Below are 12,957 nucleotides of genomic sequence, written 5' to 3' on the forward strand. Positions count from 1 at the left end.
ACGGGTGCAGGGGAGGGGCTGGAGCAAGCAGGCATCGGGGTCACCTCGTGGCATGCACCGGGGTGCCCGGAGCAGTGGTTGGGCATGGGGGTCTCCATGCAACATGCACTGGGGCGCCCGGAGCAGCACCCAGGCGCATGGTGGCTGCATCACCCTGCACCCCCCCTGCGTGGGGGTGCAGGGTGATGCGTGGCTGGACCCTGGGGTCGTGCAGAGCTGCTCCGCTGTGCGCACCCAGCCCTGCACGTGCAGCCGGCTCGTGCGTCGCCTGCTGTCACTGTGCCTGTCGGGCCATCGCTGCTGTGGGGCGGCCGGCGCAAGCCGGCGCGTGGCGGGGGAAGGACGGGGCCAGCGAGGAGCTCGCCGCCCTCGCTGCACGCAGAGTGCTGGGCTGAATTCAAGCGTGCATTTAGCTACCGTGAGCTCTGCGTTTAAGTAAAGGCATTTCTGGGAGTAGTGGCTGGGCTGAGCTCCCCGCGGCGGTGTTTACTCGCAGCAGACGCTGTTTATAGTCGGTGTCTATGGCAGACGGCTGTGGCTCCCGGTGCGCGCAGGAGCCGCGCGAGCTGGAGCCGGAGCTGGTGGTGCTGGGCCTCGCTGGATCCTGCAGTGCAGCTTGTCCCCCTTCCCTGGGGCCAGCGATGTGGTCCTGTCTGACCCTGCTCTGCATCATCAGGCCCCTCAGGATGCTCATGGGGCCGTGGCGCGTGCCGTGGGGCTGGGATGCAAGGGGAGCAGGGCCCAGAGAGCCGCATGCTGCCACGTGGCACGACCTTCACCTGAGCAGCCCATGGGGAGCAAAGAGGGGACACTGGGGTGTCCCAAGGATATTGGTGGAGCTCGGGTGGTCTGAGTAAGGGCCCCAGCGCCAGGGGTACCACCATCCCTCTGTGCTGCAACATCTGCTGGATGGCCCCGGCATCTGCCTCTGTGCGGGCAGGGCAGGACAGGATGATGCTTGTGGGTGCTTGGTGCTTTCTGTCACCCCTCCGGTGATCCCGGCAGGGAGGACAGCCAGGGACGTGCTCGGTGCATGCTGGCAGCATGGCCGTGTAGGAGCCCTGCTCTCCTCCCCGCCGTGCCCGTCTCCTTTTGTGGCTGGTATTTTTAATTGGCAGTGCTCTCAGCTCCCTTTCCTCTCTCCCTTGTTAATGGAGTTTTCCTTGTGCTTCCCAGCCATTAACGAGCTCTTCCATGTCTCCCTGCCCCCAGACAGGCTGCTGGTCCCACAGTGGGGCTGAGACGACCCCAGGCTGCAGATCGGCAGAGCGCCGGGGTGTCCGTGCTGCTCCCCCTGCCCCGGGAACGGCGAGTACCCAGTCGTGGCAGGGCGCTGCCCAGGGTCCGGTTGGGCTCCAGGCTCTGGCTGCGGCGCTGCGCCCTCAGCACGGCTCCATCGTGCCCCATGCCAGGCTGTCAATGCCGTGCCAGACAAGCACGCCACTTCATTATAGGAGGCGCTTAATTGCTGGGCTGTGGGACCATGGCGTGAGGGTTTTGCTCATGGCCCCTCGGGAGCTTTGGTGATGCTGGCTGGCATGGCAGCCGCTGCCCTCCCTGCCCTGCCCACTGCCAGTGCAAAGCCACTGTCCCTCCAGGGTGCCGGTGCCAACACAGACATGGGGTTGGTTCTTTGCGGTGCCACGCTGGCTCCCACCATCTGTGGCCTTGGCCTGGCCCTGCAGGGGTGCCAGCCGCCGCGCTGCCATCCGTGCCACCATCCACACCTCGCCATGCTGCTGGACACTCCAGAAGGATGTGGGACCACCCAGCTACTGCTCAGGGGACCCCATCAGACCAATGCTGCACCTAAAGACCTTTTCCCAGAAGTGCTTGAAGCCATGCCGGGGCCTGAGCTTGCCGCAGCCCATACCGGGCACCAGCAGGCTTGCGACCAGTGCCAGGGCTTTAACGAAAGTCAAACCGCTGCGCGGCTGGAAGTCACTGACTAAGCACTTGGCACAAGCATTGATGGAAGTGCTAAACAGATTTTGGCAGCCGCAGCCTCTCCTGCAGGTGCAGGGAGGGGAGATTCGCCACTACAGTGTGTTTGGCTGATGCTGGTTTGGCCGGTGCGGGGGGCTGCCGGTGCATACCCAGGGATTGGCATCGCGGGGTGCAACAGTGATGCTGTCAGTGTCACCACTGCACCCCGCAGTGCCGATCCTTGGGCATTGCCCCATCCCAGCCCCTTGCTGGGAGCAACCCGTGGGAAAGGCCAGGCACTGCAGACCCACTGACATCCGTCCGTCCGTCTGCGAGGACCGGTTAGCCGGAGCGGGGCCCGTCTCGGGGCCGGAGGTTGGAGCCAGTGCTGGGCACGGTGCCGCTCCTGCGCCCACTGGCTCCTTTTGTCCGCTGGCCATTTGCATCCCTGGGGGGCGGCTCGGCCCCCTTCTCCTGGGAGCTGCTTCTTGGCGCTGGGCGGCAGCGGAAGCGGTCCTGGGCTCCTCTCCACCGGCACTGAATGGCACCTTTGTTGGGGAGCCTGGCGGCAGCTCGGGGCTGGCGGGGACCTGCTCGGCCCCGTCCGCTGTGCTCAGCCCTGGTGCCGGGGGGCTCTGCCCACCAGCAATGTCCAGTCCTTCCTGGGGGAGCATGAGGATGCTGCTGCAGGGATGGGAGGGGGGGGGCTGTTTCCCAGGTCTGGCCACCCCGATGGGGAGTTGCTACTGGGGCGGTTTGTTAATGTGTTAAACGAATGGCACGGGCTGCCAGGGCAAGGGAGGCTGCCCCGCCACGTGAGCCTTGGGCTGGTGGCGTTTTGTTTGCTGGAAGGAGGGCAAGCAGGGCTGGCTGCAGGGACCCTGCGGTGACCCTGTCCCTCCCCACACTCAGGGGACCTCATGGTGCCCCCATCCCTCCCTGCGCCCAGGGGACTCCATGGTACCCTGTCCCTCTCTGCACCCTGGCGACCCCGCAGTGGCCCCTCTTGTCCCACAGCCACCCCATGGCACTGCGTGCCAGGAGAGGCTGGGGACGTGGTGGACGGGGGACAATCGTCATGGCTGTTCAGAAGGCATCCTCCAGCGCTCTTGCCCATTGGCACTGGGCTGCGTTATCGTTAGCAAATGTCCTGCGGCTTGTGCTGTTGGGTGGCTGATGGAGCGCGGGAGGGAGCCGGTGCTCTGGCAGCCTGGGAGCCTCTGCGTTTGCAGGGAGAAACCTCTGCCACTGCCCCAGCTGCTCCTGGGACCATCCGCCACGTGTGGCCCAGGCAGGGGGTGGCTCAGCCCAGCACGGCTCCCCGGGCTTGTGGGTCAGGGCTGGGCACAGCCGCCCTTCCCGCTGCTGGTGCCCCCTGTGCCCCGTTTGCTGACGCAGCCCTTTGTGCCAAATAATTGGCTATCGCACTGGGGGGCTGACAGAGGAGACATGGCACATGGGGAGCATCCCTCTGACCCCACGTCTCCATTCCCTGCCTGAAGTCACCCCTTCCAGTCGGCTTCTCCCAGCGAGCGCTTATCCCTGGTGTACTTGTCCCCGGCACGGTTCCTGCCGAGCTGCCGGGGTGAGGATGGCCGCCTGTCCTCCCTGCCGGGCTGGGCAGCCTTTATTGAATTATTTCCCGTAGGATCAGGGCCACGCTGGTGCCAGCTTGCTGTGGTGGGCACAGGGGCTGCTGCGTGGGTCCCCTGCTTGGGTCCCCAGCCCAGGGCTCTGCCATGCTGCAGCCACCCTCCTCTTCCTCCTCCTCCTGCTCCAGCTCCCCGCTGTGCGCTGCGAGGAAAGAGCAGGCTCACTGGAAAGCCTGAGTGGCATTTTTCGGTTAAATCTTATGTAAATCTGGCTTCGTCCTTTTTCGTGGTGCTAATTGGATTGCCCCGAGATGTTTTATTTTCCCACGCAGGCAGGTGTGGGGTGGGAGTGAGGCAGTGCTGGGTGGGGGGGCTGCAGGGACAAGGGACATGCTGGGGCCCCGGGGGAGTGTGCCGCGCTCAGCGCTCTGCCGAAGCAGCCAGGTCCGGCAGCTCAGTGTGGTGCTGGGCTCCACGGGGCCATGCCGGAACCCCGGCGAGGCAAAGGAACTGGGGAGGGAACCCCAGGGAAACCCACCGCAGCCCAGGTGGATGGACACCCTGGTGCCAGGAGAGACCCTCGGGCTCTGATGGCATCAGCAGGGTCCCCTCCATCCCAAGCCCTCCTGCCTGCAGCTACCCACAGGCTTGGGCAGCCCCGCGTGGTGCTGTGCTGCACCCAAGCCTGGGCTGCAGAGCTGCAGGGAACCAAAACCTTGGTGGGGAGGGAAACCTGGAGCTGTCACCTCCCCAGTGTGCCCCAGGTCCCTGTCCTGGCCACCTCCCGCGCCACTCTAATGCGCTGTCCCCTTCCCTCCCTCCCAGAGCTCCTCGGATCAGCAAAAAGAGTCAACGTCAACTTCCAAGACACCGACGGGTGAGTGGGAGCCCTGCGCCTGGGCGTGCGCGCGGTGGGGTGCGTGGGCAAGGGTGTGCGTGCCGTGGGGTGCCACGAGCCGGGGTGCACGTGCTGTGGGGAGCAGGGGGAGCACGTGCCCGGGGATCAGTGCAGTGAGCAGGAATGTCATGCATCTCTGTGGGCACGTCGGCTGTGCAGCGATGCAGTCATGCAGCCGGGGTCTGGATGGGCATTAGCCAGCGCGGTTGAGCCCTGCCTGCGCCCCTGAGCCGGTGGGGTTGCCGCTGTGGGCATCAGAGGTGGGAGGTGAGGTCTGAAAGGCAGAGGAAGAGCTGTCCCCCACGTCTCACCGGCCTCCTCCCTGCTGTTGCCACGGGCTTGGGGCTCTGCAGGTGCTGTGCAGGGAGCAGCCCCACAGGGCACCGAGCGGGCGAGCCGTGACCCCACCGGGCTGTGCCACTGGGGCGCCGCTTCGCAGCCGGCATCCAACAGGCGGGGAGGAGCAGGGAAGGGGGCCGCAGGCTCACTACCCGTTAATCACGCTAATGAGGCTGCCGGCACAGGAAGGCAGCCGGAGCCCCGAGGAGGAGGGGGGGCTGCGGTGGGAGCAGGGAGTGATGCTTGCAGGGATGGGCAGCAGCCATCCCCTGTGCCCCCCCGGCTCCCCCTGCCCTGCGGGGCAGCAGGACATGGGGCTCCGCGATGCTGGTTGGTCTCTGGGGACAGCTCTGCTGTGGCTGTGGAAATGGCACGTGAGTGGAAGGGTTGGATGGGGTGAGGAACGAGAGGGCACACCCTGGGGATGCACAGCCGCAGCAGTCTGCGTCCCTCCTCATCCTCACCCCCGAGCAGGGCCCCAGTACCGGGACGGTGGCAGCGGGCATCCCCTGGTACCCGCCGACACATCGGGTCCAGCAGCCTGCGCCTGTGCACGTGTGTGCCTGCACGGGTGCATGCAAGCGTGCGGATGTGCAGCTGAGTGCATGTGCATGCAAGCGTGCCTGTGTGCGCGAGCGTGCGTGCACGGCGGTGGGAGCGTGTGGGTATACTGGCCAGCGGTGGGGCGGGTGCGTGGCACTGCCTGCGCAGGGCAGGGGCTGGAGGATGCGATGTGGGCAGGGTGAGGGGCTGCATCACCCCACGGACCACCTCAGGCAGTGGCTGCCGGAGCCGGCAGGTCACCAGAGGGCTGTGCGTTGCAGCAGGGCTGGGACAGCAGTTGAAAACTGCAGGCTGGGCCCCTGCTCATGCCCTGCCTGGGGCTACTGGCCAGCTTGGCCCGTGCAGGAGCAGCCCTGCAGCAGAGGAGCCACCTCCAGCCTCCAGCGCTGCTCCTGGAAAGGATCATCCCCCAGGAACGCGCAGGTCAGACCCAGGCTGCAGCCAATGTGTGCTCCGTTCTGCTGCTGGCGTGCTGTGACAGCTCAGCCAGCCTCAGTGCCGTGCCTCAGTTTCCCCATCTCTGCTGTGCTTGCTGTTTCCCGGGCTGGTGGGCGCCATGGGCAAGCACCATGCTGGTGTTCCCGCGCTTGCCTGGGGGACGGTGTCCCGTGTGATGTGTGGCCTTTGAAGCTGGCTGGGCCATGCCGGGGGAAGCCCCTGAGGCAGCCCTGGGGGGGGGCTGCGATTTGCACCATCTTGAGCGGATTTGAGCAGGGCGCTGGAGCGGAAAATGTTGACATTTCCCAGGCAGACGTTGGGGATCGGCCTCCTGCGCGAGCTGTCTGCTCGCATCGCCGCTCCCTGCCAGGGGATTGCATGCGGCAGCTCCGTGGGGAGCATGGTGGCCGAAGCGTGGTCCCCAGCGGGCACATGTCCCCCTCCTCAGCTTGGGGTCCTGGTGATGGGGGGCAGACGGGATCGCGATCCCACTGCCCACTTCTCAGGCACCAGGTAGCCGCGGGGTCCAGCAGGTCCCACTGGGGTCCGCAGTCCATTTTTGAGCATCAGTGACTCTGGGGTGGCCCCAGAGATGGGATGGAGACGCTGAGTGTGACTGGGGCCCGGAACGGCAGGGTGACAGGCACAAGCGCAGCTGCGGGGAGGATGCTGCCGCCAGGAGCAGCAAGTAGGTCAGCTCCTGGCCTCCTTCCCAGCAACGAGCCTCCCAGTTTGGCCGGTCACGGGTGCTGCAAAAGCAAAGTGGGGTACGGTGCCAGGGGTTTTCCCCACCCCACGGCAAAGCCAACACCCAACGGGGGCATCACTGCCATCTGGCAGCCTGGACCCCCCGCGCCGGTGCCCGTGGTCGTGCTGCCCGGGGCCAGGCTGGGGGAAATGGGTCAGCAGGGAGGATGGCTGCCTGGCACCCCCCACCCTTGCTGGGACCTTCCCCTCCATGCCTCCCCCCTGCCCATCACCTCCAGCCCCATGGGGTCTCAGTAACCCAAGGGAGTGTTTCACCTGTGTCCATCTTGCTCCAGCATCCCCAGATCAGACCCACCAGCCCCTGCTCCCAGCGTGGTGGCATCCCCAGCCCTACATCCCACCGTATGGGCTGGGGGGGGGGGAGGGGGGAGGGGAGGTCTGTCCTGTGGCTGCAGCACCCCAGGAAAGCTAAATAAAGTGATGGGCTGGAGAGAAACCCCCCATCTGCCCTGGCACATCCCACCCTCTGGCCCTTGGTGCACACCAGGACATGGCCGGCTCCTGGCTTGGCTCATGGCTTGGCCACGGCTGGTCCCGGTGGCAACTTTCTCTGGGTGCCCATGGAGGCAGAGGTGGGTTTGCCCAGGGAGCTGGGGGACATGTGCACATGGGGGGCTGCGGGAGGCAGAGCAGGCGCCCTGGGGTGCTGTGGTTGGTACGGGTTCAAGACCACGCTGCTGGGCAGGGGATGGTGGGGCTGCAGAGGGGACAGGGACATAGGACCCCTGACACCACAGCCGGTCCCCAGGTTCTCAGCTCTGCACCATGCGGCGCTCAACGGCAACACGGAGCTCATCTCGCTGCTGCTGGAGGCACAGGCTGCGGTGGACATCAAGGACAACAAAGGTGAGTCCTGGGGTCCTGGCCACAGCCCCCCACCCTTCTGCAGGCTGCCGGGGGGCTGACGGCATGCCTGTCCTGCCCACCCGCAGGTATGCGGCCCCTGCACTACGCGGCTTGGCAAGGCAAGAAGGAGCCCATGAAAATGGTACTGAAAGCAGGTTCCTCTGTGAACATCCCATCAGACGAGGGGCAGATCCCCCTGCACCTGGCAGCACAGCACGGGCACTACGACGTGGTACGGTGGGGCCAGCGGCGGGGCACAGCGGTGGCGGGGGAGGGGGGCTGTGCCACCCTCCTTGCCCTCATTGAGCTGGGGGTCTCGCTCCTCTGCAGTCGGAGATGCTCCTGCAGCACCAGTCCAACCCCTGCATCATGGACAATTCAGGCAAGACACCCCTGGACCTGGCGTGCGAGTTTGGCCGGGTCGGGGTAAGTCCTTGCAGTGCTGGGACCCCCGAGAGGAAGACTGGGAGGGGACGGGGGCACGGTGAGGTCCCTGGGGTGCTGGAGCAGCCGGGGGGGGGGCACAGGGCAGCCCCTGGGAGGGATGGCAGTGGGGGATCTCGGGCTACTGGAGGAAGGTAGAGCAGGGAGGGGAGGCGGGGGCCGGGGGGGCGCAGCCCCGGCAGGCGGCTGAGCCGCCCTTGCAGCCCTGCTCCGTCTGTGTTTGCTGAGCCAGGTGGTCCAACTGCTCCTGAACAGCAACATGTGCGCGGCGCTGCTGGAGCCCAAGCCGGGGGACGCCACCGACCCCAACGGCACCAGCCCCCTGCACCTCGCTGCCAAGAACGGCCACATCGACATCATCCGGTGGGTGCCGGGGGCAGGGAGGGCAGTGCCGGTTCTCCCCCTGCTTCCCGGTCTCTCTGACCCCGCTGTTTGCCCGCAGGCTCCTGCTGCAGGCTGGCATCGACATCAACCGGCAAACCAAGGCGGGCACGGCGCTGCACGAGGCGGCCCTCTGCGGCAAGACGGATGTGGTGCGGCTGCTGCTGGATGTAAGCCCCCCCCCGACACCCCTGGATACCTCCAGCCCAGGGAAGGGCTGTGGGAAGGGAGAGACCCCACGGCCAGGGGTGCGGAGCAGCATGTGCCCATCTCCAGGGGAATGGGGGTGAGGGTCCCGAGGAGGACCCACCAAGGCAGCGAGCTGTGTCCTCCAGCCGCTGGTCTCGGGGTGGCCTGGGGGGGGCCCTGGGGGGGTGGCGGGGTGAGAGGCAGCCTCCTCCCGAGCCCTCTCCCTGCTGTTGCAGAGCGGGATCAACGCCCACGTCAGGAACACCTACAACCAGACAGCTCTGGACATTGTCAACCAGTTCACCACCAGCCAGGCCAGCAAGGAGATCAAGCAGATGCTGCGGGGTAAGGGGGGGCTGGTGGGGGGCACGGGGCGGCTGCACTGGAGCTGGGGGAGATGCCAGGCTGGGGGTGACAGCCCCCACGGCAGGGCTGGGCAGCCGGCGACGTTCCCGATCTGTCCCCGCAGACGCCTCCGCCGCTCTGCAGGTCCGGGCCGTCAAGGACTATTGCAACAACTACGACCTGACCAGCCTCAACGTGAAAGCCGGTGACGTCATCACTGTGAGTGTGGCTTGGACAGGGGGTCTGGGGGGGCGAGGTGGCGCCCCGATGGCGGCGCTGGCCCCTGACCCGGCCCCTGCCCGCAGGTGCTGGAGCAGCACGCGGACGGGCGCTGGAAGGGCTGCATTCACGACAACCGGACCGGCAACGACCGCGTGGGCTACTTCCCCTCCAGCCTCGTGGAGGCCATAAGCAAACGAACAGGCAAATAATCCCCCCCCCGCCCCAACCTCCGCCCTCAGGGCTGCTCCCAAACTCGCTGCCCCAGGGATCCCCATTTTGGTCTGGCGGTGCCCGGGGTGTCGGGGGTGCAGATGGTGAAGCCAAGCCGGGGCGATGCCCCCTTTGTGCACGTGGGGTCAGTGTCCCTGTTGTGTGCATGGGGATGGTGCCTTTGAGCATGTGACCCCCTGTAGGGTCAGTGTCCCCTTTGTGCATGTAGGGTCAGTGTCCCCATCGAGCGTGCGGGGTCACTGCACCCATCAACTATGCGGGGTCGGTGTCCCCATCGAGTGTGTGGGGTTGGTGTCCCCATCGTGCATGTGGGGTCGGTGCCTCGTGAAGTGCATGGGGATGGTGTCCCCATCGTGCATGTGGGGCTAGTGTCCCCATCAAGTGTGTGGGGTCAGTGTCCCCATTGTGCCGGTGGGGTCGGTCCTGGCAGCCCTGGGGTGCTCATGGGGCAGCCCCGGTGCCAGGCTGGTGTTGGACTGGAGGAGGCATTTGTGGCACTGGGAGGTCGATGCATGGGGCTGTTACTGCAGTTTGGGGGTGATGGCACAGCGATGGGGCCAGGGGACCTCCTGTTCAGGGTCTGAGTAGGAGGGCTGGGGACCGGTGCCAGGGGCCTGGCACTGCCCCACGCGGTCCCTTTCCCTGGCCATGGGCAGGCTCAGGGATCAGACCCTGCTCCCCTGCCTTGCAGCCGCCTGTGCCTATCCCATTCCCATCCCTATAGGCTCCCGGTGGGGTGCACGTTCCCCCGGCATGGCCTGTAACCCTGTGCGCTGCCAGGAGCAGTGTGATGGGGCCTCTGCGGGCAGCGTTGAAAGGCCCCGCACTGACCGGCTTGTTCCCTCCCCGGCAGCCGCATGCTGCCCAAGCTCTGTGTCATCTTGGGGGCAGCCACATCCGTGGGGCGCGGGCAAGGAATGGCAGCACTCGAATGAGATCCCAAGGGAGCAGCGGCATGAGTGCCTGCTGGCTGCCCGGCACTGCCGCACCGGCTGTGGAGGCTGCGGAGGTGCCATGTGCTGGATAGGCAGGGGCAGAGCCGCTGTCCGCGTGTTGGTCGTGTGCCGGTAGCGCAGGGATGAGGTCCGTGGCTCCCGGGATGCAGCTGGCTCCGCGGCGAGGTTTGCCGGGGTGTGGGTTTTCATTGCCATCCCATCAGCTGCAGCCCTGGGCGCCGTGCAGCGGGGCGGCAGCATGGGGCGCAGGCGGTGGTCGCACCGGCTCTTGGCCGGCTAGGCACGGGGGTGCTGGCACTGCAGCCCCCAGCCCAGCCCTGCCGGCAGCCTGCCTCCTCCCAGGATGCTCTCACGGGGAGCAGGACCCCCGGCAGCCTGGCTGTGGGTGCCCCACAGCACCGGGAACCCCACGGTGACGTTCCTGCCTCAAGCATGGGGCTGTGCTGGTGTCTGTGCCCCACCGGGGAGCTGTGGCGGGTCTGCGGGATGTTGCCCGCACACCGTACCCTGCCACCGGGCCGGGCTGTGCGCTGAGCTCCCATTGCTGCTTCTTGGCTCAGCTCCGCTTCGGTTGGGTCTCGGTTTTGGCTTCTCCACGTTCCTTTGGTTGCTTTTTTTGTTTGTTGCTTTTTTTTTTCTTTTTTTTCTTTGCCTTTTTTTTTTCTTTTTTTTTCTTTTTTTTTTTTTTTTTTTGGTGGCGCTGAGCGTGTCTCTATTATTTTGATTCTTTTCATTTTGTCTCTTGTTATGTTTTATTATCAGGTTCATGGGAGACTGTAACAATCCCCCAACAGTACCAAAAGATCCCGCTCCCGGCTTACGGGGCTGCTGTGCTAAACGGTGACGCCTCGTCCCATCCGTTCCATTCCCTGCCTCCACCTCCACCTCCACCACCACATTCCCATCAGACTCTTTTCAGTTCCTTTGGCTATCACAGGCTCTCCCCTAGCAGTGCCGACGAGCCGCGTTACGGACAAGGTAGTTCACCGCTCGCTTCGTGCTCTCGATGGATTTCTTTCTTTTCCTTTAAAGTGTGTATCGAGTCTTTTCTTTCTGCTCGGCCTCTCTCCCCCTTGCCGTGGTGTGTTTGCACGCGGGCGCGTGCAGGCGTGTGCGAGCGCGTGCGTGTGTGTGCATGCAGGCGGGCGCGTGCGGCTGCTGCGTGCATGTGCGCGTGTGTGCATGCAGGCGTGTGCATGCATGTGTGTGTGCATGCATGCAGTGCGTGCAGGTGCGTGCACACATGCATGCCGTCGGCCCCCTGCCCTGCACGCCCTCCCCAACGCTGCTCTAGCGCTGCGTGGCCCGTGGCTCCGCTGCCGGCACATCCCACCCTCACCACCCCGGCGTTCCCGGCTGCGGGGCAGGGCTGGATGCAGCGCCATGCTGCTGGCTCTCCGCGATCTGCCCATGGTCCCTGCTTTCCTGCCCACCCTCTCCGGGTGCGTGGGGACCCCCCAAAACCACTCTCCAAGCTCTGTGCCGGGGGAGGGCTGGGCAGCGCGGTGCCCGGCCAGGAGCTGTGAGAGGTGAATTTTGGGTGTGGGGACCCTCTGCCCGCTGCAGCCTCCCCGCAGGGGGTTCAACACCCAGTGAGTTGCTCTAACTGTGTTGGGACTGTGCTCAGAGCGGGAAGGGGCTGTGGTGCCGGGTGTGCTTTCATGGGGGATGCTCTCGGGACTGACTCAGTGCAGGCGGTGCCCAGCTGCACCATGGGGACCGTCCCTGTGGCATGGCCAGGTGATGGATGCTGCAGGTCCATGTATCGGGAGTGCCTGGAGAGCAGATATTTGGGGGGGGGACGGGTTGCAGGGGTGCAGCCCAGGCTGTGCCTGCAGGGGCTACCACCGGCTGTCTCGGGGCTGGGGGTCTTTGCACGTGCCCTGGTGGCAGTGGCACAGCAGGTTGTGTTGGGAGAGCGCCGGGGCAGCCACACTTGCAGCTTGACATTGCCCATCTGCCAGTGTTGGGGACAAGGGGGCAAAACTTTTCCCAGGGCTTTCTCTCCCCGCTGGGTCGCACAGAGCCTTGCCCCTGCCTGGGCAGCGCAGGCTCCTCTCGGTGTGACCACGGCACGTGCGGTGCGAGGACGTCCCGTCCTGATTGCGGCGTGGCCATTTGTTCCCCCTTGTGCTCCTTCAGTGAATTTATCACCTTGCACCATCCACCCCCTGCTACCGTCCGGCCACTAACGGGGCGAGCAGCTTAATGAACGGAAACGTCCTGGGCAGCGGTGGGGTGGCGATGCCCCGTACCTGGTGGCTGGCAGTGGGGCTGGGCTGAGCCGGGGGGCTCCTCGGTGGCTGGTGGCGGGGCTGCGGTGGTGCCGGGTGTGGGGCCTCGTGGGGCCATTGTCCATCTCCTTCTGATGCTGTTTTAAACCCTGGGCTCGCCACAAGGATCAGGGGAGCTCAGCCCCTCGCTGCGGGTCCTGTCCAGCTCTGGGTGTCCGTGGCCGGCCCCGGTGTGAGCAGGACCTGGTGGGGGCAGCCGGCAGGGTGAGCTGGTGGAGGAGTGGTGTTTTAGGGGTGACCCTGGAGCCGTGCCCTGCCGGGAGGGCCAGATCCTCTTGCCTGCTGCTGTGTCACCAGTGTGTTGCTGGCTGCCATAGGGCACCCTGGGGAGCACAGGGGGTTCAGCCTGGCCCCACATGGCCCCTGTGTCCTCCCCCAGGTGGGTGCAGGCATCCGCAGGGGCATGCCAGCACCGTCTTGGCCAGGGGACAGTGGGGTGGGGACCCTGCTCCCCACTGCCCAAGTTTGCCCAGCTCACTTTGCTCCCCCACACTGGGTCATGTCCGCGTCCTGCCCCCCACAGG

The 12,957-nt window shown here is 65.9% G+C and overlaps 1 protein-coding gene across 1 annotated transcript in view; it reads left to right on the forward strand.

Moving 5' to 3' along the window:
• Positions 1-12,957, forward strand: part of CASKIN1 (CASK interacting protein 1) — a gene marked incomplete at both ends in the record, with an annotated part of 33,051 nt that overhangs the window by 11,772 nt on the left and 8,322 nt on the right. Inside the window, 10 exons of the mRNA XM_082490472.1 lie at positions 4,344-4,395; positions 7,274-7,371; positions 7,458-7,603; positions 7,702-7,797; positions 8,048-8,178; positions 8,258-8,366; positions 8,622-8,730; positions 8,855-8,949; positions 9,036-9,153; positions 10,902-11,117. Of these exons, the coding sequence (XP_082346598.1) occupies positions 4,344-4,395; positions 7,274-7,371; positions 7,458-7,603; positions 7,702-7,797; positions 8,048-8,178; positions 8,258-8,366; positions 8,622-8,730; positions 8,855-8,949; positions 9,036-9,153; positions 10,902-11,117 (1,170 nt within the window). The remainder of the gene's footprint in view (positions 1-4,343; positions 4,396-7,273; positions 7,372-7,457; positions 7,604-7,701; positions 7,798-8,047; positions 8,179-8,257; positions 8,367-8,621; positions 8,731-8,854; positions 8,950-9,035; positions 9,154-10,901; positions 11,118-12,957) is intronic.

The sequence above is a fragment of the Vanellus vanellus genome (genome assembly GCF_965231255.1).
Source record: "Vanellus vanellus genome assembly, chromosome: 14".
Lineage (NCBI taxonomy): Eukaryota > Metazoa > Chordata > Aves > Charadriiformes > Charadriidae > Vanellus > Vanellus vanellus.